This window comes from Mustela lutreola, chromosome 5 (genome assembly GCF_030435805.1).
Source record: "Mustela lutreola isolate mMusLut2 chromosome 5, mMusLut2.pri, whole genome shotgun sequence".
Taxonomy (NCBI): domain Eukaryota; kingdom Metazoa; phylum Chordata; class Mammalia; order Carnivora; family Mustelidae; genus Mustela; species Mustela lutreola.
Window position 1 is genome coordinate 71,441,171 of NC_081294.1, and position 25,605 is coordinate 71,466,775.

General features: G+C 38.4%; 1 protein-coding gene across 3 annotated transcripts in view; it reads right to left on the reverse strand.

Moving 5' to 3' along the window:
- Positions 1–25,605, reverse strand: part of AFF4 (ALF transcription elongation factor 4) — a 96,730-nt gene that overhangs the window by 16,980 nt on the left and 54,145 nt on the right. For all 3 annotated transcript variants that reach the window (XM_059174566.1, XM_059174564.1, XM_059174565.1), the window contains 8 exons: positions 16,415–16,451; positions 13,120–13,168; positions 10,891–10,945; positions 10,007–10,044; positions 9,416–9,578; positions 7,405–8,322; positions 3,446–3,534; positions 2,612–2,852 (listed from right to left, as the gene is read on the reverse strand). In XM_059174566.1, coding sequence (XP_059030549.1) covers positions 2,612–2,852; positions 3,446–3,534; positions 7,405–8,322; positions 9,416–9,578; positions 10,007–10,044; positions 10,891–10,945; positions 13,120–13,168; positions 16,415–16,451 — 1,590 coding nt within the window. The remainder of the gene's footprint in view (positions 1–2,611; positions 2,853–3,445; positions 3,535–7,404; positions 8,323–9,415; positions 9,579–10,006; positions 10,045–10,890; positions 10,946–13,119; positions 13,169–16,414; positions 16,452–25,605) is intronic.

Consider the following 25,605-nt stretch of genomic DNA (forward strand, 5'->3'; position numbering starts at 1 on the left):
CGCCTCTGCCTTTGGCTCAGGTCATTATCCCAGGGTCCTGGGATCGAGTCCCACATCGGGCTCTCTGCTCAGCAAGGAGCCTGCTTCCCCCCGCCCCCGCCTGCTTCTCTGCCTGCCTCTGCCTACTTGTGATCTCTGTTAAATAAATAAAAATAAAATCTTTAAAAAAAAAGGAAATCATAAAGATTATAAGTTACTGAAATAGAAAACAAAAATAAACTACAAAGAATCAACAGGTAAAAGAGGCTATTTTCTGAAAAGACAAGGAAAACTAATAAGCCTCTGATGAGACTGATCAAGGAAAAAGGGAAATGGCACAGAGAACTAATGTTAAGAACAAAAGGGAAACCTAAGTAGAGATACCAAAGCATAGTAAGAGCCTGTAAGAGACAAAAGGGGAACCTAAGTAGAGATACCAAAAGCATAGTAAGAGACTGTAACGAACAACTTTATGGAACCATATTTCAGATATATGGTAATATGAGCAAATATGCAGAAAAAAACAAAATAAAAATTATATGTAATTTTGGTTTTCCATTATATGCAATTTTCCTTTTGCTAAAATAAGAAAAAGCGTATCTTCCAACTAAATTACAGATTCTCTTTAATAAACCCATTTATAATCGCCTAAACTGGAAATTGCCAAGACTAACATTAGTGATTTTAGTAATTGTTAAAAGCCCTAAGATCTCGAAATCAAAGTGGTCAGGGCTTATATTTTATTCTCTCAATAACAACAGAGTACCAAATATCTACATTTGATCCAACAAATATTTCCTGATTACCCAGTAAGCTAAGCAGCAATGGAGAAAACACAAAACAAGATACAAATCCCTGCTTTCAAGGACCTGACAAACCAATAAAGAGGAGACACAGTTTTACCTATGAGAGCAAAAAAACCAACGAACATGTGAGCTCACTTAAAGAATATATTTAAAGAGAGAAGGGGATTACACATGGGTGGCTCAGTTAGGCCTCTGACTCTTGATTTTAGCTCAGGTCATGATCCTGGGGTCGTGGGATTCAGCCCCACATTGGGCTCTGTGCTCAAGAGGGAGTTTGCCTGAAATTCTCCCCTGGCCCAACTCGGGCACACACTCCCTCTGTCTCAAATAAATATATATTTTTTAAAGATTTTACTTATTTATTTGACAGAGAGAGAGAGCATGCAAGTCTGGGAACTGGCAGGCAGGGAGAGGCAGAGGGAGAAGCAGCCTCCCCCCACCCCCCGCCCCAGCTGAGCAGGGAGCCTGCTAAGGGGCTTAATCCCAGAACCCTGGGATCATGACCTAAGCTGAAGGCAGGTGCTTAACCATCTAAGTCACCCAGATGCCCACAAATAAATCAATCTTTAAAAAAGACAGAGAATGCTATGAAATTTTAAGAAATAAGCATTCAGGCCTCAAATCCCATAGGTGAAATATGGAAAATGGAGAAAGAGCCAGTTAGCAGGTAGACACAGAACTGGGACGGTGAAGGAGGCCAAGAGGATACTCAGGTTCCTTAAGGACACTAGGACTAACCCTCTAAACTACTACATAAGAGTGTCCATGTGGAGAAAAAGCCATCTGTATATCTCAATTTGAGCCACTGTTCACAGTTAAAATCACATCAATTTTAAAGACTTCATTAAACTGCCACATTTAATAAGCACGAGTAACTATCTTTAATGGTCAATTTTTTCAACTCTTAAACCTTTGCTTACTCAAGTCACAAATAACAACCCAGTGAATTTTATCCTTAAAAATCTAGATGTTTTTTTAATTTTGTCAGAGTTTGCTCCTGATCAGTTTAGAAAATAATGTAAATAACCTGGTAGATAAAGTGAGGGTGAAAGTCTAATAAAGTACAGCCTTGAAAGAACTTCTATGACCCACTTCTCCACCCATAAAACATGAAGAACAGTCCCCTATATTAAGATTATGCTCCAGGAACAGTTCCAGTACTACCTCAGCTGAAGAATTTTCTCCATGAATCAAAGCCAGATTGGCTGCTTTATCACTTTATGTAATACACTTGCTTGTAAAATCTAATTCTAAAAAATCCAAAGCCAACTTCAAATCACAGACAACTCAACCATAAGAACTGGAGAAATTTATTTATTTTTTTAAAAGATTTTTAATTTTATTTATTTATTTGACAGAGAGAGAGAGAGAGAGAGAGACAGAGAGAGATCACAAGTAGAGCAGCAGGCAGAGAGAGGAGAAGCAGGCTCCCTGCCAAGCAGAGAGCCCAATATGGGGCTCGTTCTCAGGACCCCGGGATCATGACTCCAGCCGAAGGCAGAGGCTTAACCCACTGAGCCACCCAGGTGCCTCAGAGCTGGAGCAATTTATAATTAGATCATAATCGACTACTTTCTTCCAAAATCAACTTTTCCAATTATGGGTTTCTGTCTTAATACGCACCTGGCCAGGTGAAGTACTGCTTTCACAGTCTCAGGTCAATTGCATACGTTAGTTATCAAGATTATGACATTTTGAGAGTAAAAATGCACAGGCCTATAAATTTAATGAGAGCTTTACAAGATCATCAAAGCACAATGCCACCTCAGAGAATTCCTAAGGCAATGAGATTGCTTTTCAAAAGGCTCACACTCCCAATGCCTTACCTTGACCTCCTTCGAGCTACTGGAAGTCTTCCCTTCAGTCTTCTTCTGCTTTGATGTGGAGGAACTGTTTTTGCTGCTGCCACTATTCTCCTTGTTGCTATTATTACTTGACTTTAAAGAAGATGACTGACTAATAGTCCTCTTCCGAGAGCCATGCTCTGTTTTTGGATCTTTTGAGGGAACAGGCCCCGTGGGAGACGGCAACAAATCCTTTTCTTTTGCAGAACTTTGTTTAGATGACCTGCCAAATCAAACAAAAGCCTTCATTTCTCTAATAACATCATATGGGGGTGATGGATTTTTTTCTATTTCTCTCTGCCTGCTTTCAAGACAAATTTATTTCTCCCTATTTAAGTATTAGGACATATGATTTCTACAAAACAAAGTAAGAGTGTACATTTCATGAGGACAGGCATCTTACCTGTTTTCCACCCCCTGGCTGTATGTATACCCAGTACCTAAATATTGGCCTGTCACACAAGTATTCAATAAATATTAGTTACATAAATGAGAAGATGAATGATGAAGATACGAAGTTCCTAAGTTAGAAACTGGTCTCTTGACAGATCCAGATAAGCTTATCATCTAGCCAGAAAGTGGTAAAACTTTAATTCTTATCATGTACTCAACCTTACTCCACTACAGAAAGAAGAAAGGAAGAAGAGACTGAATCTTAAAAACTTTCCATTGCAATTAGCTAACAGCTTCCTCCTCTACTACTGGTTGGTATATGTACAACATTTACATGGACATGACATACAGAGCACATTACAAAGTACCCAATGGCAAATGACATACACATATTAACACACGTGACATGTTTTGGGGACATACTCTCTGTTGCTGGATGGCTTGTGCCCTGCCGAATTCTTGTCCTCTGTTTTGGGTTTCTTGCTGTCATTGGCTCGGGTATCATCTTCATTCTAGATGAAAAAAAGAGAAAAGCAACTACTATATTTGATTTTTATTTGTCTAATTTCAGTTTCCAGCAGGAGTCACCTTCAAATAATTTATCCCTGATAAGTTCCAGAAAGAAGATAAATATGAAATGAAAGAATTCATTTAAATAAGGCTCAGTAAACTGAATTTCAAGGCTGAGAAGAAGTCTCCTATTTTAGATAAACAGAGCCCAAACACTGAAACACATTTCCTACAGTCTTTTAGGTGACATCTATTCATCCTAATAATTTGGGGTGTGTGTGTGTGTGTGTGTGTGTGAATTATAATTAAGATATAATTCATATACCATAAAATCCACTCTTTAAAAGTTCACAATTCAATGACTTTTAGTATATTCACAGAGGTGTACAGCCATTACTGCAAACAATTCTAGAACATTCTCGTCATCTAATAGACAACCTGTGCCCTTCAGCAGGCATTCCCCCCATTCCCTTGACCCCAGACTCTAGTAATCACTAACCTATATATTTGTCTTTATGGTACTGTCTATTCTAGACAGTTCATATAAATGGAATCACATTTGTGGCCTTTTGTGTCTGGTTCCTTTCACTTAGTAGAATATTTTTCAGGTTCACTGTAGCATGTATCAGGATTTCATTTGTGGTTATACCTGTATATATTCCATTTTATGCATGTATCACACTTCTTTTAAAAAAAAATTTTTTTTTAATTTATTCATTTGATGGAAAGAGATCACAAGTAAGCAGAGAGGCAGGCAGAGAAAGAGAGGAGGAAGCAGGCTCCCTGTTGAGCAGAGAGCCCGATATGGGGCTCGATCCCAGGACCCTGGGATCATGACCTGAGCTGAAGGCAGAGGCTTTAACCCACTGAGCCACCCAGGCGCCCCTATATCACACTTTTTTATCCATTTATCAGTTAATGACCATATGGGCTGTCTCCACTTTTGGCTAATATAAGTAATACTGCTGTGAACATACAAGTGTAAGTCTCTGTGCAGACATTATTTTCACTTCTCTGGTATGTACCTAAGTGGAATGGAGTGGAATTGCTGGGTCATAAAGTAACATTGTGTTTAACTTTTTTTCTTTTTTCTATTTTATTTATTTATTTGTCAGAGAGAGAGAGTAAGCGAGCACAGGCAGACAGAGTGGCAGGCAGAGACAGAGAGAGAAGCAGGCTCCCTGCTGAGCAAGGAGCCAGATGTGGGACTCCATCCCAGGACGCTGGGATCATGACCCAAGCCAAAGGTAGCCGCTCAACCAACTGAGCCACCCAGGCATCCCTGTGTTTAACTTTTTAAAGACTGCCAAAACTTCCAAAGCGGTTACCTATCATTTTATATTCTCACAGCACTGTATGAAAATTCTAACTCCTCCACATCTTCGCCAATACTTGTTACTGTCCATTATTTTTTATTATAGCCAGGCCTAACGATTGTGAAAAATTCTTTTTGCTGAAACAAAAGCTGTGAGACCATGTATAACTGCCAAAGCTACCTTCCTGACTGAGTCTAAGTTTTCCTATTGCTTTAAGTATCAGACCTCACGAATCCAAAACATTCTGCCATAACAAAAGAATCTGTTCTCTACACCAACAATTAAAAGTGGACACATAAAAACATGATACAAAAGAATCTACATCCTTCATTACCGTTGGCTGAAATTCCCCTCTCAGTACCATCTGCTTTATCTTCAAGAACTGTCCCTGACACTTAATTTTACCAAAGCCCATAAATCTCAAAAATCATTACCAAGTTTCTAGACTTGATCCTGATTTTATAAAATCAAAATCCAGGGGCGCCTCGGTGGTTAAAGCCTCTGCCTTCAGCTCAGGTCACGATCCCAGGGTCCTGGGATAGAGCCCCGCATTGGGTTCTCTGCTCAGCTTCCTCCTCCCCTCTCTCTGTCTGCCTCGCTGCCTACTTGTGATCTCTGTCAAATAAATAAATAAAATCTTAAAAAAAAAAATCCAACTTACACGTGTTGACATAAAAAGGATGGGAGGAATAAAACATGCCAATGAGATATGGGGAAGGGAAAGAGTATGAGCAATTCTTTTAGAAGGGGGTTTTCCATTTTAAGTTATATACTATAGAATTTTAAACAAAAGAATTAAAAGGGCATTCTATATTGTATTTCTTCTTTTTTTTTTTTAAAGGAGATCTTTCCATTTCTTTTTCTTTTTTTTTTTTTTTAAAGATTTTATTTATTTATCAGAGAGAGAGAGGGGGAGAGAGCGAGCACAGGCAGACAGAATGGCATGCAGAGGCAGAGGGAGAAGCAGGCTCTCCGCCGAGCAAGGAGCCCGATGTGGGACTCGATCCCAGGACGCTGGGATCATGACCTGAACCGAAGGCAGCTGCTCAACCAACTGAGCCACCCAGGCGTCCCTCTATATTGTATTTCTATATTTTATAAAATCTTTTTTTAAGACTTTATTTATATTTTATAAAATCTTATAAAGAATATGTAATATTTTTCAAGCACCAGAGGACCAATTCTCAATTCCATTAAGCTCCTTAGTTTTCTAAGGAGCATAGTCCATTGTTTATAAGCTCTTACTTCATATAAGTCTATGAATTAAATCCTGCAACAATGTCCAGCAACTTGAGGTTGTAGCTCTAGAGGGGCCAGCAGCCTAAACTTACCAGCCGAAAAAGCTTCCCTATACTACAATAATGGAAACTCATTAGGGATATCACCCAAAGTAGTAAGCTTCAGTTTTCTATAAATCCAAACTTTTAAATATCTTCAATTTTTGAAGAGTCTAAGAAAAAAGGGTATTATTCTAGTTTGTTCAAATATACTTCATCATCTGTACAATGTACTGTGGTCTTAAGAAAATGAGGAAAGACCTCCAGCTCACTTCATTTTAAGAAAATGCTTTATTATTTCTATCCTCTCATGTGAGACTCTCAAGGTCAGCTGGGACTGGGGTTTTGCTCTGAGTCTACCTGGTACAACTATTCTGGTACCTATCTGTCCACCTGCTCACCTCTTTGGTATTATATGATCATATTCACACATACGTATCAGGAGAAATCATACTATTCTTCTTATAAATCATTAAAATTTACTTTCCTCTAAAAATTTCTCACTAGAGCTGAAAGATCAAACTCTTTTTCCCAAAGAATCCCTGTCTATACATGAAAGTTGTTCAGCTCTTTTCATTACATGTCCCTTATCTTCCAGTCATAGACATCTGTGGGTTTTCACATCTCCTGGATCTAAAAAGGCTGACCTTCAACATATACCAAGCTTCACTTCTAAATCCAAATTACCCCAGATAAATCTAGGACAAGAGCTGGCCATGTGCGAGCGAATGTATTTAGTCGTGAACTTGTAGACATGGGTGTTCGAAAAGGGAAATAAGCTGGAGCACAGATCTGTACAGAGAACTGGTAAGTTCCTAAAGATGTGTCCAAATTGGTGAATCAATCTGGAAGCTGGAATTAGCAGTTTAAAAGGTGTGACTTGGTCTGGGCATGAAAGAGAAGGGAATGTTAAAGGTTGTCACAACCTGAAAAATATATATCCCAACTAAAGACATTTAAAATCAAAAAAACATTAAGAACATTGTGAAGGCCAGTTTGCAATCCCTGCTTTACTCTCACCTCCACCCTGGCCAGCACATATGCTAAACAGAATCACTGGCTCATTTCTTACTGGATGAGAAACTAAAGGAGACAGGCAGAGAGAGGCTCACTGGTCCTCAAGAGACGGTTCGGTCTGGAGCCTTCCCAGGGTCTCAGGCTCAACCTCTATTTTCTCTCCTAGCTATGACTCAACCAGGTATTTTCTGGCTTACTGAGATTTCCACTGCATTTCAGATTCTGATGTTTAAAAACAAAACAACAAAAACTCTTTACAAACCTTATGTTTCCTCTTGCCTTTGTTGGAAACTTTTTCTGAGGCTTGTTTCTGAGCCTCTCTTGTGTGCTTTTCTGGCACATTTTTCTTTTCCCCCTTGGGTGGCTCTGTTTCTTTATAAGGCTTTCCTGGTATTCTGGTCAAGAGATTCAGGTCAATCTTCACAATAAGTGGATACCTGTCATCAGGCTCACTAAGGGGTGAAAGAAGTTCCTTCTCTTCCATAGGAGAGAACATTCGTTGCCGAAAAAAACTATCTTCTTCCTCCACTGAGGAGGGTTTCACGGGAGTCCTGTTACTCTCAGGGTACTTAGGAGTTTGTGAGGAAGGAGGAAGACTCTCGCTTTCATCTGAATCTGAGGATGAGGTATCTGTTTCTATGATTTCCCTTGATTTCTGGGAAGATTTACTCGTTGACTTGTATTTCTTTTTTTCTGCAGAAGGTCGAGGGGAAGATTTGGACTCCTTTTTAATATTGGGTTTCCTTGAGCCTTTGGTGGCTGCTTTATGTCTGCTGGAGGGCATGCTGGAAGCCATGTCTACAGGGGTTTCACTTTCTATCTTCAGGCCTCCCCGGGGCTCTTCAGCAGTTGCCTTCTCAGCCTTTTTGGGTTGTTTTTTGCCTACAGTTCTCCTCTGTGTTGTGCTGTCACTCTGTGCAGGGGACTTCTGCCTCCCTCGCCCACTTTCTGATCCCTTTTGTACAGTTTTGGAGTCTCGTCCAGGAGTAGCAGAACTCGTTTCTTTAGGTCCACTCGGATCAGGGTAGCTATTCCCAGTGCCCTGTTCTCGGCCTTCCTTTTTATAGCCTTGAGATGATGGGATGTTACTATCCACAGAAGAAGCTGGTGACACTTTATGTGGGTTCACCTTATTCAACCAATTATCAAGTTGCCATTTGTTTGTTGGTGGTGGTTCAGGCTGAAAAACAGAGAAATAAGTATGCTTTTGTCAATAATGAAGCTTCTCCCGTCCTCAACGATCTCAAGGAAGACGAAAAAGCACATCTAAGACCACAAAGGCATCTGCTATTCACAGTTCTGATTGAACTAAAGCAAAGGGCTGAATATTGACTGTCAGAGCTCTCATCACTTGAATGCGAAGGTAAGCCTGATATTACATAGGATCCTTAAACATTAAAGATGGGGCACCTGGGTGGCTCAGTCGTTAAGCATCTACCTTTGGCTCAGGTCGTGATCCCAGGGTCCTGGGATCAGGCCCTGCATCTGGCTCCCTGCTTGGTGGGAAGCCTGCTTCTCTCCCTCCCACACCCCCTGCTTGTGTTCCCTCTCTTGCTATGTCTCTCTCTGCCAAATAAATAAATAAAATATTTTAAAAATAAACAAACAGGTGGCATCTAGGTGGTTCAGTAGGTTAAAGCCTCTGCCTTCAGCTCGGGTCATGATCTCAGGGTCCTGGGATCGAGCCCGGCGTTGGGCTCTCTGCTCAGCGGGGAGCCTGCTTCCCCCTCTCACTCTCTGCATGCCTCTCTGCCTACTTGTGATCTCTGTCAAATAAATAAATAAATCTTAATAAATAAACAAATAAACAAACAGACATACATTAAAGATTCCTATCAGGAACCTAACTTCAAAGGTAAAATTACAAAATGACCACAGCATATACTTAATTCCAAAAAGTAAACAAATGATGTAGGTACTGATAGAGATTTTTAACCTTCTTTTACCAACCTATAGTAAAATTATAAAATATAAGACTCCTTTTATTCACAATAACTACATAACATGAATTACCATGCTGAGATATAAAAAGAGAGCCTAAACTAAACCAATCCAGTATCTTAGGGACTGGAAATATGACCTCAAGTAATTTCTAATCTAGACTGAATGTTTGTTCAAATAACAATGAAACTAAGTGTCTAAGCTTCCTCTAAGATACCCAGTTCAATTTCTTAACCTTCTTTCCCTTCACCTTTTGTATTTGGAATAGGTCTTAAGTGGCCATCACCAGGGGCCATGGGAGGCCTATGGAAGACACCCTGCCTCCCTCTCACCTCAGGAGATGCACTCTGGGATGGCTCATTTGCCTCACTGTCACTGGAGCTACTTTCACTCTCTGAGTCAGATCCAGAGCTGCTTTCAGATCCACTGTGGCTGCTAGAATCATCCCTGGAGTTATCAGCGCCTTCACTATTATGGTGTGAAGGTTCAGAGTTACTAAAAAGAGATAAAACATATAAATGACCAGAAGTTTTTTTTTTTTTTTTTTTTTTTTACAGTAACAGCAGGAAAACACCCAAATCTGACAATCAACTTTATTTAAAATGTTTACTGTTTGTTATGCTGTTACAGGTCTATGAATCCAGAATGTCATTTATAAATGAAATACTTTCTTAAAAAGTTTCTAATATGCTGCTCAGCCATTAGCTCTTACCTTTAAAAAAGATTTCTACTGAGGTATAACTTATATACCACAGAATTCACCCATGTTAAGTGTACAATTCAATGATTTTTAGTTAATTTACAAGGTTGTACAATCGCCACTACAATAATATTTACTCTATAAGGTCGATTATAATATTACTATAATGCTATCAGGTGATACCCACCCCTCCAAGTAAAACAAGAAATAAAAGGATGCATACCTTCCTGGTGTACTTCTTGGCATTGTCTTATCACAATCCTAAAAGTAAAACATGAGAGGGAATGCAAATGAATAAATAGCACTCTATCTGCTTAGCGTGAAAATATCTGAGATTTTTTTTATTAATTTTTTTCAAGATCTTAATTTATTTGACAGAGATCACAAGCAGGCAGAGAGGCAGGCAGAGAGAGGAAAGGAAGCAGGCTCCCTGCTGAGCAGACAGCCCCATGTGGACTCGATCCTAGGACTGAGATCATGACCTCAATCGAAGGCAGAGGCTTAACCAACTGAGCCACCAAGGCACCCAATATCTGAATTCTTAATAGAACACTAGCAGCTCTAATGTAGCCTCAATGTTTACCTATAACACTTAGGACACACTGTTGTTACCTAAAGAATAATTAACTGCCATGCTAAGATGAAAAGCTTTGTTAAAAGTTCTTGCCAATAATCTCACGTTTCATGAGAATATTCTGATTCATGATTAAGTAGTATGGAAAAGCCAATTTAAAAATAAAAAAAGGTTTAAAGACAGAGCAGAATATAACAACATTCCACTGTCAGAAAGCAGTAAGGAGCTTATTTTAAATAAATGAATCATGTATGTATCATTGGATTCTAGTATTTATAAAATACAATGCAGGGGTGCCTGGGTGGTTCACAGGGTTAAGCCTCTGTCTTCGGCTCAGGTCATGATCTCAGGGTCCTGGGATAGAGCTGAGCATCAGCCTCTGTGCTTGGCAGGGAGCCTGCTTTCCCCCCCTCTCTTTTGCCTGTGGCCCTGCCTACTTGTGATCTGTCAAATAAATGGATAAAATCTTTAAAAAAAATACAATGCAAACCAATACTGTACGAAACTGGAAATTCATAAAGCAGTAGACACACCTGCTCCCCATCGCTGTCTTCACTGCTGCTTAGTTTTAAGTCATCTTTTAACATGCTAGAGGGAAAAGGCAGAAAGAGTTAGTAATTTTCTAACAGTGTACCATGGCACACCAGAGTATTAAATAGCTACGAATCATTCTAGAAATAATCATGGTGGTAGACAAAGATTTATTTTTAAAATAACAAAAAAAAAACCAAAAAACAAAGAAAAGAACCAGGAAGTCTTACTCTGGTGTGCTTCACAGCCAGGGTAAAAACTGAGAAAGGAGGAAGTAAACATTTCAAAAGCTCTCACTTTTCCATAAGTAAAACATGTAACCTTCTTTTCAAATTAAATAAGCCACCTTCTACAAACTCTTATAACTCAGTTGTTATCTCTATTTTTCTAACTGCATCCACACCCACTCATTCATATTAAAACAAATGATCATACTCATACCCAACAGTCCACTAGAGATAAAACTCCTAAAAAAAGAAGGAAGATAAAATGAAAGTATCAGCAATTCTCTTTCAGTGTCCCTCATATTCCACGAAGAGATTCATACAACTTCGTAATTGTGAAAACCAGAACACAAAATCCAAGCACTAGTTCATAAACGCCTTGGTATGAAAGATGACTGTTCTCTGGAGAAGTAACAATCTGGGGTAAGAAACTTAGCTATAAAATAGAAATGACCACGTATGAACTAAAAATAAACTCCAGGTTCTAAATCTTCCTTGATTAAAGTTCAAATTAAAAAAAAAAAAAAAACAAAAAAAAACAAAAACCCCACACACAAATAAATTCTGTAAACTGATAGTTTCTGAAATTCATTTTTCAAAGTAAAATTACAGATTTAAATTTCCCTTATGGTCATAAAATCAACATTAAAATAAAGAATCTGAGTAATGACCCATAAAATATTCTTTGCCTTTTTACGGGAGAACAAAAATTAATACAAAGCTTAGGGAAAACCACTAGAAAAATGCTTAATTTCTCATTACTAATAGTTCTATTACCTTTCTTCTTAAAATCTCATGACAGTCTCCAATCAGTGGAAAGGAAATCTTCTTTCACTCCAATAACTACTGATACTTTCCCCTCAAAGCTTAGCCTGAGTGTCTATATCTGATCCCAAATTCAGATTATCCCCTAAAAGATCACCTTGAAACAAAGTAACCGGATGATTACAGAACTATGAATAGTGTTTTAAGGCTGGCCCAGTTAAACAGGACAGAAAAAAAGAGTTTTCTTTTGGACAAGGGCTTAGTGCATCTCTATGACTGATATCCTGCAAGGAAATGTACTTACTCTGAATTCTCTCAGCCCTTATGATTTAATAATGGCAGCTCAATGAACCTGTTCACACACATGGAGATGTCAAAGCTTTTACCAGATGGCTCAAGGTCCTGCATGTTTTTGTTCCCTCAGCAACCAAAGTGATTCACACATACATGGTAGGCTTTTACCGGTTCTTTGCATACAAATAAATATGATAAATATGAATATAATTTCAATTCTGTAGCAGGGGGGATTTCTTGCATTCACATAACTTCATTCTCAGTTTTTCCTTTGTTCAGTGTTAAGAGGCTGAGGTTTTCAGTACAGGTTACAGGTTATAGCTTTGAAAGCTAGCACTGTGGCCATAGCTTCTTCAGAATTTTGTTTTAATCACTGAGTTAACTTGTCTTAGGAATTGAGGAGTACATTTCTGAGCTGGAATTTATTATCATCCAACATATTAGCCTGATTACATTTTGATATATATTCCTGGTTTTACCTACAGAAGGAGGAAAACTTAAAAGACAGTACAAACTATGCTGACTTAATATTCTACACAAAGCAGTTAAATGGAGGGCTTACTAAGAATCCTGTATTGTTTGGTCTTCTTTATTAAAAACGAAGTATCAACCTACCCACAAACACTCTAAGAGATGAGAAAAACTGTAATCTTAGAGGAGGTGTAAGCAAATTAAGGCAAGTTAAAAAGTTAAAGTTTTATTGGAACACAATCGCACCCACAGTCTATATTTGCTTTCATACCACAACAGAAGGGCTGCCTGCCTAGTTGGGACAAAAATCATCTAAGCCCCTAAGGCCTAAATTATTTCACTGTCTGGCCTTTTACATAAGTTTGCTTACTCCTTCCTTAAAAGATTAAATACACATATTTAAGTGTTGGGCTAATACATACACACTACAGACAGACTCTTAACAAAACAGACAAACTTATTAAGCAATAAACTTACGATTTAGACTGGTGTCCATTTGAAGTTTTAGAAGAAGGATTGTATCTTTCTAGAACAAAAGAATGCAGAAATTAACAACTACAGTATGGCCATTTAGATCATAAAATATGTATCGGTATACCTTCAAAGAAATGTAAATCAACACAAGATGGAATTTGTCCCTCCATCAAATTGGTAACACTTCAAAGTCCAATAAATAGAAGATACTGGAAACAGGCATGCTCAGAAGCTGTATGAAGGATTATAAATTCATATAATTTCTTTGGCAGGCAATCTGGTAATATTATCTTACGGATACTGGAAATGCACATATCCACTGATGCAGCAATTAGGATGAAAAAAAATTTACCTTACAAGTATATCTGGAAGAATATATAAACACACACTCACACACAGATGTTTATCATAGTATGATTTGTAACAGCAAAAACTAGAAACATGTCTATCAAGAGGGATCTAGTTAAATTATGGTACATTCATACAATATAACACAATTTTCATGTTAAAAAGAATGAGCTAGAATTTTTACACTGATACAGACATAGTTAAGTGAAAAACACAGTAATAAAGAGTAGGAGAAACTTATGATCCCATCTGCCAATAGTTAGTTATGGAGGGAGGAGGACAGAACTAAAGAGGAGACATTCTTTTTTCTTTTTTTCTTTTTTTTTTTAAGATTTTATTTATTTGACAGAGAGAGAGAGAGCGAGAGAGCACACGCATGAGAGAGGAAACACAAGAACAGGGAATGGGAGAGGGAGAAGCAGGCTCCCTGCAGAGCAGGGAGCCCTACACAGGGCTCAATCTCAGGATGCTGGGATCATGACCTGAGCAGAAGGCAGATGCTTAACAACTGAGCCACCCAGGTGCCCCAAGATGAGACATTCCTAGAAGATTTTAAGATAGAAAATGTAAACTTTGGGGGGCACCTAAGTGGCTCAGTTGGGTTAAAGCCTCTGCCTTCAGTGGGTTAAAGCCTCTGCATTCAGCTCAGGTCATGATCCCAGAGTCCTGGGATCGAGCCCCACATCGGGCTTTCTGCTCAACAGGGAGCCTGCTCCCTCCACTCTCTGCCTGCCTCTCTGCCTACTTGTGATCTCTGTCAAATAAATAAATAAATAAATAAAATCTTTAAAAAAAAAAAAAAAACAACCCAAACTTTCTGGCCTATAACTATTTTATACATATCAACAATGGTGGGTCCCTTTTTCCTACAACTATAGCTTTAGGGCAGAACCAGTGTAGATCTATTTACTAAAGAAGTTAACTGTTCTTGGCAAAAAGATCATTTATTTTGTTGTAGAGCTATATGGGGAAGCCTAGATATTTCCAAGGTTCCTGACCTTGTCACTATCAATTCACATATCCAACGTCTCTTGGGACCAGACTTAAATTCCCTAAGGCTAGGGTGCTTGGATGGCTCAGGTCATGATCCCCCAGGATCCTGGGATGGAGCCCTGCCTCAGGCATCCTGCTCCATGGAGAGCCTGCTTCTCCCTCTCCCTCTGCTCTCTGCTCCCCTCTGCTTGTGCCCTCTCTCTGCAAAATAAATAAAATCTTTTTTTTAGAAGAGTTTATTTATTTGACAGATAGAGATCACAAGTAGGCAGAGAGGCAGGCAGAGAAAGTGGGAAGCAGGCTCCCTGCTGAGCAGAGTCTGACGTGGGGCTCAATCCCAGGACCCTGAGATCATGACCTGAGCCAAAGGCAGAAGCTTAAGCCACTGAGCCACTCAGACACACCTAAAATAAATAAAATCTTTTTTAAAAAATTCCCTAAGGCTATTATACCCTCAAGTTCTTCTCAGAAACTAAGACAGGGGGTGAAAGGGGGTTCTACAATGGCAGACTTTCTTCCCAGACCTAAAGACCCAGCAAAAATAAACACACTGGGGCGCCTGGGTGGCTCAGTGGGTTAAAGCCTCTGCCTTCGGCTCAGGTCATGATCTCAGGGTCCTGGAATTGAGCCCTGCATCAGGTTCTCTGCTCCGCAGGGAGTCTGCTTCCTCCTCTCTCTCTGCCTGCCTCTCTGCCTAGTTGTGATTTCTGTCAAATAAATAAAATATAAAAAAAAAAAATAATAAAATAAACACACATCTTCTTTATCCGTTTGTCCGCTGAAGGGCATCTTGGCTCCTTCCACATTTTGGCTATTGTGGCCACTGCTGCTATAAACACTAGGGTGCATATGGCCCTTCTTTTCACTATATCTGTACCTTTGGGATAAATACCCAGTAGTGCAATTGCTGGGTCATACAGTAGCTCTATTTTTAATTTTTTGAGGAACCTCCACACTGTTTTTCATAGTGGCTGCACCAATTTGGATTTCCACCAACAGTGTAATAGGGCTCCCCTTTCTCCACATCCTTTCCAACATTTGTTGTTTCTTGCCTTGTCGATTTTTGCCATTCTAACTGGTATAAGGTGGTATCTCAATGTGGTTTTGATTGTAATTTCGCTGATGGCTAATGACGAACACTTTTTCATGTGTCTGTTAGCCATCAGAAAGGATGAATACCCAACTTTTGCACCAACATGGATGGGACTGGAGGAGATTATGTTGAGTCAAGTAAGTCAAACAGAGAAAGTCAATTATCACATGGTTTCACTTATTTGTGGAACATAAGAAATAGCAGGGAGGACATTAGGAAAAGGGAAAAATGAAGGGGGAGAAATGGGAGTGGGAGACAAACCACGAGAGACAATGGACTCCTGGAAACAAACTTAGGGTTTTAGAAGGGAGAGAGGTGGGGAGATGGGTAAGCCTGGTGATGGGTATTAAGGAGGACATGGACTGCATGGAGCACTAGGTGGTGTTATATGCAAACAATGGTCATGGAACACTACATCAAAAACTAATGATGTACTGTATGGTGACTAACCTAACACAGTAAAAAAAAAAAAAGAATAACTAAATATAGACACTGAAAGAGAAGAGCTACAGTAAGCTACAACCCCTTCCTGCTTATAATTTAACTCTCACAGAACCAATTACCTTCAAAAAGGAGACAGGAAGATAGAAGAATGGTTCTTGGGTTTATGAGGTACCCATCAAACTGAATTCATGAACTCTGAACTTCAAATATTTAATAAAAATAGTTAATTTTGATCACCATCAATCTATAATTCTTCATTTTTAAATTTAATTTAAACCAAGATTTGGTTTAACTCATTACTAATAAAAACTGGGATAAGACATGTGAAGGAATTGTAAAAGCAATGTACAATAAGACCATGAGAAATGAATGCTCAATAAAAAGCTTAACTTGAGAACTAAGAGGAAAAGAAATACTCACTTTGTTCTCCGGGGCCGAAATTGGACTGCTGAGATTCCTAAGAAAAAGGGGATTATAAAATTATATAGTGGCATTAAGAGAAAGGTTCATAGTGACAAATGCTTCAAATTAAACTATTCAATTTCAGCTAATTCAATGAAAGATCTGTTGAGCTCCTAGGAATACAGAAAAGAAAAAAACACTGAAAGAATTTAATGATCACATATGATGGGCTTCAGTAATCATGTGGTCAATAATGAACTTTCCCAAAACTCACTACAAAAAGCATCAAGCTACCTAATAGTTCCTCTTTATTATTCATTTCTTTTCAGCAGCATCCCCGGTACTCATATTCTAATTTAGGGTACTCATATTCTAATTTAGAGCCCAGGGAAAGCAAATGACTTCAATTTAAGATTCTTGATCTTAAGAAAATGTTTAACAATAACAACAACAAAATAATAGTAATACTAGGGGCACCTGGGAAGCTCAGCTGGTTAAGTGTCTGACTCTTGATTTCGGCTGAGGTCCTGATCTCAGGGTTGTCAAATCGAGCCCTGTGTCAGGCTCTGTACTGGATGTGGAGCCTGTTTAAGATTCTTTCCCTCTCCTTGGGAAGGGGAGTCCTACATCCAGCTTGAGGCACATGCTCTCTCTCTAAAATAAACAAACAAACAACCTATACTACAGTAAAAAAAGCTGTACAACCTATATGGACTCAAAAGATACCACCTTTATGAACTAAAAACCTCACATGTTATTCACACATCATTTTATTACCTTCCTTTGCCCGTGCCCAATATCTTACAAACAATTAGCAAGTTGAGGAAAAGACTGTCATATACTCTTTTTAAGCTGTAAGCTGTATACTAGAGTCCAGTGTCTAGCACTCAGGAAATATCAATAAGAAAAGAAGCCAAAACGTCACTCTCAGGGAAAGAAACATGGCTTTTCAAACTCATCTTTCATGATCACAACCCTTTTCACATGTGTAAATTATGCATTTTTCTAGGTTGAGTCTGTAGTATACAGTATAGTATTAAAATTATACAAACATCCCTAAAAGCCTACTTATAAACAAACACCATCTGGGAGCCTAGGTGGCTCAGTCAGTTAAGCATCTGCCTTCAGCTCAGGTCACGATCCCAGGGTCCTGAGGCCAAGCCCCACATTGGGCTCCCTGATCAGCAGTGAGTCTGCTTCTTCCTCTGTCTCTGCCTGTAGCTTCCCTGCTTGTGCACCCTCCCTCTCTCTCTCTCTCTCTGACAAATAAATAAATAAAATCTTAAAAAAAAAAAATAAGCACAATCTTTAATGACAGAAACATCTGTGAAAGAGAAATCCACATAGTATGAATTTTTTAAAATACAGTTTCACTGTTTAAAAAAACACTGTACGGGCGCCTGGGTGGCTCAGTCGTTGAGCATCTGCCTTGGGCTCAGGTCATCATCCCAGGGTCCTGGGATTGAGCCTTGTATCGAGCCCCATATTGGGCTCCCTACTCAGCAGGAAATCTGTTTTTCCCACTTGCGCTCCGCTCCCCCTGCTTGTGTTCCCTTTCTCGCTGTGTCTTGTCTCTGTCAAATAAATTAATAAAATCTTGAAAAAAAAAAAAACCCAAAAACACTGTAAAAAATATCTGTGGTCAAATGATTTCAACAAGTGTGCCAAGAGCACCCAACAGGGAAAGAATATGCTTCTTAACAAATGGTGCTGGGACAACTGAACAGCCATATGCAAAAGAATGAAGCTGGATCCTTACCTCAGACAGTATTTAAAAAATAACTCAAAATGGATCAAAGACCAAATGTAAGGCTAAAACTACAAAACTCTTAGAAGAAAATTTACAGTCAAACTTTAATGATCTTGGATTTGGCAAAGAATTCTTACATATGACACCAAAAGCAAAAAACACAAAAGAAACAGATAGATAAAATGGACTTGAGCAGAATTAAGAACTTCTGTGCTTCAAAGGACATCATCAAAAAGTGAAAAGACAACCCAAAGAATGGGAAAATTTATCTGCAAATCATGGATCTTTTAAGAGATGGCTATCTACAATACATAAAGAGCTCTTACAACTCCATGATAAAAAGACAAGCAATGAAAAAATGAGCAAAGGATCTAAGGAGATATTTCTACAAGGAAGATATACAAATGGTCAATAAGCACATGAAAAGATGTTGTTCCACATCATTGGTTATGAGGAAAATGCAAATCAAACCCACAATAAGACACCACTTCACACCTACTAGGATGACTAGGATAAAAAACACAGATAATAGCAAGTGTTGACAGGAATGCACAGGAAATCAAAGCCCAGCAGGAATGTAAAGTGGTATAACTAGCTCTGCAAAATATTCTGAAGTTCCTCAAATGATTAAACATAGAGTTACTATATGACCTTGCAATTCTACTCATAGGTACATAACCAAGTGAAACAAAAACATTATGTCCATACAAGAACTTGTACACAAATGTTTATAGCAGTATTACTTCACAATAGCCCAAAGCTCAAAACAACTTGAATGTCCATCAGCTGAAGAATATATAAACAAAATGTGATATATATCCATACAATGGAATATTATTTGGCCACAAAAAGAAATGAAGTCCTGATACCTGCTACAACTTGGAATAACCTTGGAAACATTATGCTAAGTGAAAGAATACAGTTGCAAAAGGCCATATATGGTAAGATGCAATTTACATATAATGTCCAGAAAAGGAAATATACAGAGAAAAAGAACAGGTGAGTGGTTTTATTTATTTATTATTTTTATTACTTTTTTATTTACTTGACAGATCGCAAGTAGGCAGAGAGGCAGGCAGAGAGAAGGGGGGGAAGCAGGCTCCCTGCTGAGCAGAGAGCCCGATTCGGGGCTCAATCCCAGGACCCTGAGATCATGACCTGAGCCAAAGGCAGAGGCTTTAACCCACTGAGCCACCCAGGCATCCCAAGGTGAGTGGTTTTAAATAGCTGGGAGGGAGAGGGAAAGTGGGTAATAGATGAAGAAGAGGGAGTTTCTCTTTGAGGTGATAAAAATGCTCTAAAATTCAATGTTGTGACAGTTGCACATGTCTATAAATATACTCAAAACCATGTAATTGTATACTTGAAATGGGCAAAAGGCATGGTATGTGCATTGTATTTCAATAAAGCTATTAAAAAAACTATAAAGCAGTGGCCAAGGTCATGCCTGTGAATTGTTTTAAGATGCAAATAATCCTCCACCCCTTGAACTGCCAATTATCTTATACTTATTTACCTGATAAATGACCTAAAAGTTAATAGCCTGAACTTTAAGTCATCTCTCCTTGTCCTCACCTCCGACAATAGTCAGTCTGCTGGTCTCCAAATGCTAGTGGATTCTGTCTCTAAAACATTTACTAAATGCAACATCTCTTCTCCATCTACACTGCAAAGACTTCAGGTCCTCACATTTTTCAATTTACAAAGGCCATCTAATGGATCTTTCTGGCTGTAATCTTCACTCAATTCTCCTTCACTCAACTACAGTCTTGAGTTAATCTTCCTAAAGCCCAAATTCTAGTATGAGTCATTACTACTACTTTTATGGAGCCTTCAATGGCTCTTTGTTTTTCCTAGGAATGAAAGCCAAACTCCCTGACATGATATTCACTCATATACCTAAGTACTGGAAAAACAAATGATAAATAAAAACAAGGAGCTTCTATTCATGGAACTTAGCACTCATCAGTATAATGTCAATGACTATCTCTGCAACTGTTCATGCACATAAAGGTAAAAAGGTTAACCGTGATAAGTACAAGGAAAGGCAAATACATACACAATATTATATAAGAGCTTACAATTGGGTGTGCATGAGCATGTGAGTGAATGGGTGAGTTAGTGAGAGTGAGAAGAGGGAGGGAGAGGGGGAGAGAGGAAGACGGACAGATCTAGCCAGGAATATGAGCAAAGACTTCCCAGAGCAAGTGCCATTTAGGTTAAGACCTAAACTAGGTAGCAAGTAAACGGAAAGGTCAGTGTTCAAGGTACAGAGAACAGCATGCGTAAAGGCAGGAAAGACAGGAGAACGTTTAGTATAAAGGTTTTAAAGGCAGTTCATGGGCACAAAAGATACAGAAGGAAGGGTGGTGAGAAATGAGACCCAACACCTCAAAAGGTGAATCATAAAGCATGCAGACTTTATAGGTTATATTAAAGAACACACATATACAACCACATCTGTTAAGTAAAACTTGAGATTTGCGGGAGGGACAGAGAAGAAAGGGGTTGGGCAGGAGGTAGAATTCATTTTTACATGAGATAACATGTCACGAAACAAACAGTGAAGTTCTACGTTAATGTAAAACATGTGAACTTCTAACAAAAAAATATACTGCGGGGGTGCCTGGGTGGCTCAGATAGTTAAGCCTCTGCCTTTGGCTCAGGTCATGATCTCAGGATCCTGGCATTTAGCCCCACTTCAGGCTCCAAGCTCTCTTTCCTTCTCTCTCCTCCCCTCCTACTGTGCACCCGCACCCCCAAAAAATAAATAAATAAATCCTTTAAAAAAAATCATAAATTGAGATAACTAAAGCACCTGTACTTTCATCCACCTCAATATAGCTAATTTTGTACAATGAATGATTTATTCTAAAATTTGTTTTTTGAATCTTCAGCTGTGTTTTCTAACCCTACCTCAAAAGTGTTTCCCGACAAAGAAATGAATTTTAGTATATTCTCTGTTTACTGGATTTTACTAATTTTTAAATAGAGCAGAAAGACCAAGTTTCTGGACAAAGGTACAGAACACTGGGAGAACTCTCAAAACGTATTTTTAATACAATTTACTAAGCCTGTATATTTAAGGACTGGATTGAATTATTACACAACTCAAAATATCAAAGAGTATGAAGCATGACACTGTCATAGTTTCATTAGTTAGTATATCAAGTACATTTTAAACTAAAAGCAAGATTAATGACATAAATGCATATTCAAACTACCATTGATAATCTGAATGTTTTCTTCTTTTTTTATTTTAGGTCACCCTTGTTTCTACTTTGTACAGTGACAGTTAAGAGCTCATACCAGAAGAGGAAAAACCTCAGCTCTTGTCATTTTCTTATTTGCTCAGAAACTCATTTTAGTGTTATTTTCACTCAGTAGTTTCATGGCAGGTATATTTTTAAGCTGCCTGTCTAGTAGTGAAGATTAGATGAATTAAAACCAGTTAATATAATCTGTAAATCATCTTAACTGAGCCCATTTAAAACTGTAATATGCTAGAGCCACTAAGAGCAAATGAGTGAGAGCAATTCTACCAACTTTTCCATAATGAAAAGACCTAAACTTCTCCTGGAATACCACAGAAATAAATTGTGATCATCTGCCATTCAGATGAAGAGAAGCAATACTACATTGATTTTGTTTTCTTAGACATAAGAATGGAGAATTTTTCAAACTAAAAAATAAGAATAAAGTTTTCATCCTGTTTCTCCCCCAATCTCCAATACACACAACACTGGAGTATACATATGCTTTCCACTTTGGAGACTAATGACTTCCCATAAAGGTAAGAATAAAGATGGAGATAAAGAATGGAATTAAAACACATTACAGGAGGTAAAAATCATTAGGACTTGGTGACAGTTTATTGGGTATGACAGAGAGGGAGGTACCAAAGATAATTCCAAAAAGGTTTTTTATGGATTCATTAAGACAGGAAATAGTAAAAGAGAATCATGCTTGTTTTCTCTTGCTTTCTGGTTGGGAACTAGCAGAGAGAATCACAAGTTCTCCCTGGAAGATGTCTCAAAGTCACCTAAAACTCATTATCTAAGAAGAGTCAACTATGCAGCTGGATGTATATCTGGAATTAAAATAAATGAAGAGAAAAGAGAAGAGAAAAATTTGTAGAACACCTCTGTAAAGAGGAACAGGATATAAAGAGAAGACAATTCTAGGTCTAAGCATGATGTGTGGAAATACGCATCCACGTAAACACTAATATGTAATTTTTTTCGTTCTTTTGTATTATTTTATTTCCACAACCAAACGTTGGGCAAACTGAGGCAAAACATATTTCTTCATTTGTATTCTTTTATGGCACCGAGCACAATGCCTGGAAAACTCACATTAATTGGTAGAGGCAAAGATAGAAGAGAAAAAGACATCAGAGAAGCAAAGTGACTCTAGATTTTGTAAACTGGATCTACAAAATGGGCCAATAGTGGTCATAATGAAAATGGTTTTGGTGAGGTATCATGTGAAGCAAGATCAATCAGACTATCATGAGGAGTACCTGAGGAAAGAAGAACAGATCTCAAATATGAACCACTCTAAGGAAGTTCAACTCCAAGGAGGAGGACTGGCGGAGAATCACATGAACAGAGGGATTTGCCTTACTGTATATATGTATGTATTGTGTTGTTTTTACAAACTATGGAAATGATCTCTGAAAGTATAGTCTTTTGTGTTGTTTTTAAATGGGTCAGATCAAGGATGTTTAGGCCAATGATATGGATTCACTAAACCAGCTCTCCAAACATATTCCTAAACTCAACTTCTCATCCACTACGAGCCACATGTGAACTGTGTTTCAGACTTGCTAATGAGTGTGAAATCCTTCCTATTGGGCTCTTTACCTTCCCTTGTGCTTCTGGCACTGCTTTACTTCTCCTTCTAAGCCCAGTTACTGTCATCATCTTTAGGATGTCATCTCCAAATTCCCTAAGTATCAAAATTTTCTTCCTTCTCTGTCCTCTCAGTGGACCTCGTTCATATGGTTAGCACACAAAGAGAAAAAAATACCTATTAAAGCTTCGTATAAAGCTTTAAACTATATTACACATGAAGGTGTACTCACTGAAAAGAATGAGATGAGCTATAAAAAACCAAAACCTGGGGCACCTCGGTGGCTCAGTGGGTTAAGCCTCTGCCTTCGGCTCAGGTCATGATCTCAGGGTCCTGGGATGGAACCCCACATCGGGCTCTCTGCTCAGCGGGGAGCCTGCTTCCTCCTCTCTCTCAGCCTGCCTCTCTGCCTGCTTGTGATCTCTCTCTGTGACAAATAAATAAATAAATCTTTAAAAAAAAAAACAACCAAAACCTAACTTGTAAAAGTAACCCGACCAAATCAATGATCACTAAGTAGCTAACTAAAATGTTTCAGAAAAACCAAAAATCTAAACACATTACCCAAGTATTTATATCCAAATTCAATAAAACATTTACTGAACAGCCATAGGTGCCAGGAACTATTCTAGGCACTGGCACAGATTATTCTAATTGCTTTTTAAAATACCAATCTCAGAACAGGGTAACATGCAAATGATCCAGTGTCATACCTCTGAAGCACCTAGAACACTGCCAGGAGTTGTTGCAAACATACACTGAATTATGTTCAAGGGCAGTCAAAAGCTTTAGTATGCTTCAAACTATCACTAGAAAATCTACTAGCCTACCTCCAACTATAACCACCTCATCTGCTTTCCCTCCTATGATAAGAAATGAGCTAATAAAATCAATATCCTGTACTTGAGCATTGAATCTCAAGCTCTCCTGAGATTTCCTAAGGGCACCCTCTGTCTTTCCCAGGCAGCATACGCTTTTCCTTCTTATTAAAACATTATGATCAGTACATATGTGTATATATATACATATATATACACACACACACATATATATGATATACATACTATATAACAAGTAAATACGTAAGTGAAAGTATAATTATATTTAAATAAATAAATTAAATATATATATATGATAAAATATTCTCATCTTATAAAAATACTCACCTGAAACATCACTATACCCTTCTTGGCACCATCACATTTCTCTGTTCCTCAAAAGAAAATCTTCTTTTACATACTCACTGTCTCCAGTGTTTTGTGCCTCTGTAATCATTCTTTATATATACATTTTTTTTTTAAGATTTTATTTGTTTATTTGACAGCATGCGACTGTGCACACCAGCAGGGGGAGTGGCAGGCAGAGGGAGAGGGGGAAGCAGACTCCTTGCACAGCAGAGAGACTGATGTGGGATTCAATTCCAGGACCCTGGGATCACAATCCAAGCCAAAGACAGTTGTCCAACCAACTGAGCCACCCATGTGCCCTGTAATCATTCTTTTGCCCTCAGCTTTCTAACTAAAGTGTATTGTCAGTAAACACAACACATTTCAGAATTTATGGAATGCAAATAAAATATTACTTAATTGTTTATAGCACTAACAGCCTGTATGAGAAAGTAAGAAAGATCTCAAATCAATGACCTTAGCTTCCTCTTTAAAAAGAAATTTTTTTTTTAAGGGTGCCTGGGTGGCTCAATTGGTTAAGCCTCTGCCTTCAGCTCAGGTCATGATCCCAGAGTCCTGGGGTCAAGCTTCACATTCGTTCTCTGCTCAATGAAGAGTCTGTTTCTCCCTCTGCCCTGTCCCTCCCCTCACGCCTTCTCTCTCTAGCACTCTCTTTCTCTTTCAAATAAAATTCTCTTTTTTCAAGATTTTATTTATTTGACAGAGGGAGAAATCACAAGTAGGTAGAGAGACAGGCGGGGGGGGGGGGGGGAGTCGGCTCCCTGCTGAGCAGAGAGCCCAATATGGGGCTCGATCCCAGGACCCTGGTATCATGACCTAAGCTGAAGGCAGAGGCTTATTTCACTGAGACACTCAAATAAAATCTTTAAAAAAAAAAAAACCTGAATTTTTAAAAAATAAAATCTTTAAAAAATATATATATATATACTGTGATCCATATCTTGTCACCATATACAAAAATTACCTTGAAATGGATCATAGATCTAAATGTAGCCTAAAACTATAAAAAGTCTTAAAACAAACAAACAAACAAAACCAGAGGAGAACATGGGTAGGGCAAAATTTTTCAGATACCAAAAACATGATCTGTAAACAAAAAAAAAACCCTTGATGAATTAGTTTTGATCAATATTAGCAACTTCTCATCTTCAAAAGATAGTTGAGATAATAAAAGGGAAGCTACTTACTAGGGGGGAAAATGTGCAAATTTTATATCTGATAATGGACCTACATCCTGAAAATATAAATTCTCAAATTCAATATGAAGAGGACAATAGGGGAGCCTGGGTGGCTCAGTCAGTTGAACATCTGCCTTTGGCTCTGGTCATGATTCTGGGGTCTTGGGATTGAGCCCCATGTTGGGCTCCCTGCTCAGTGGGGAGCCTGTTGCTTCTCCTTTTCCCTCTGCTACTCCCTCT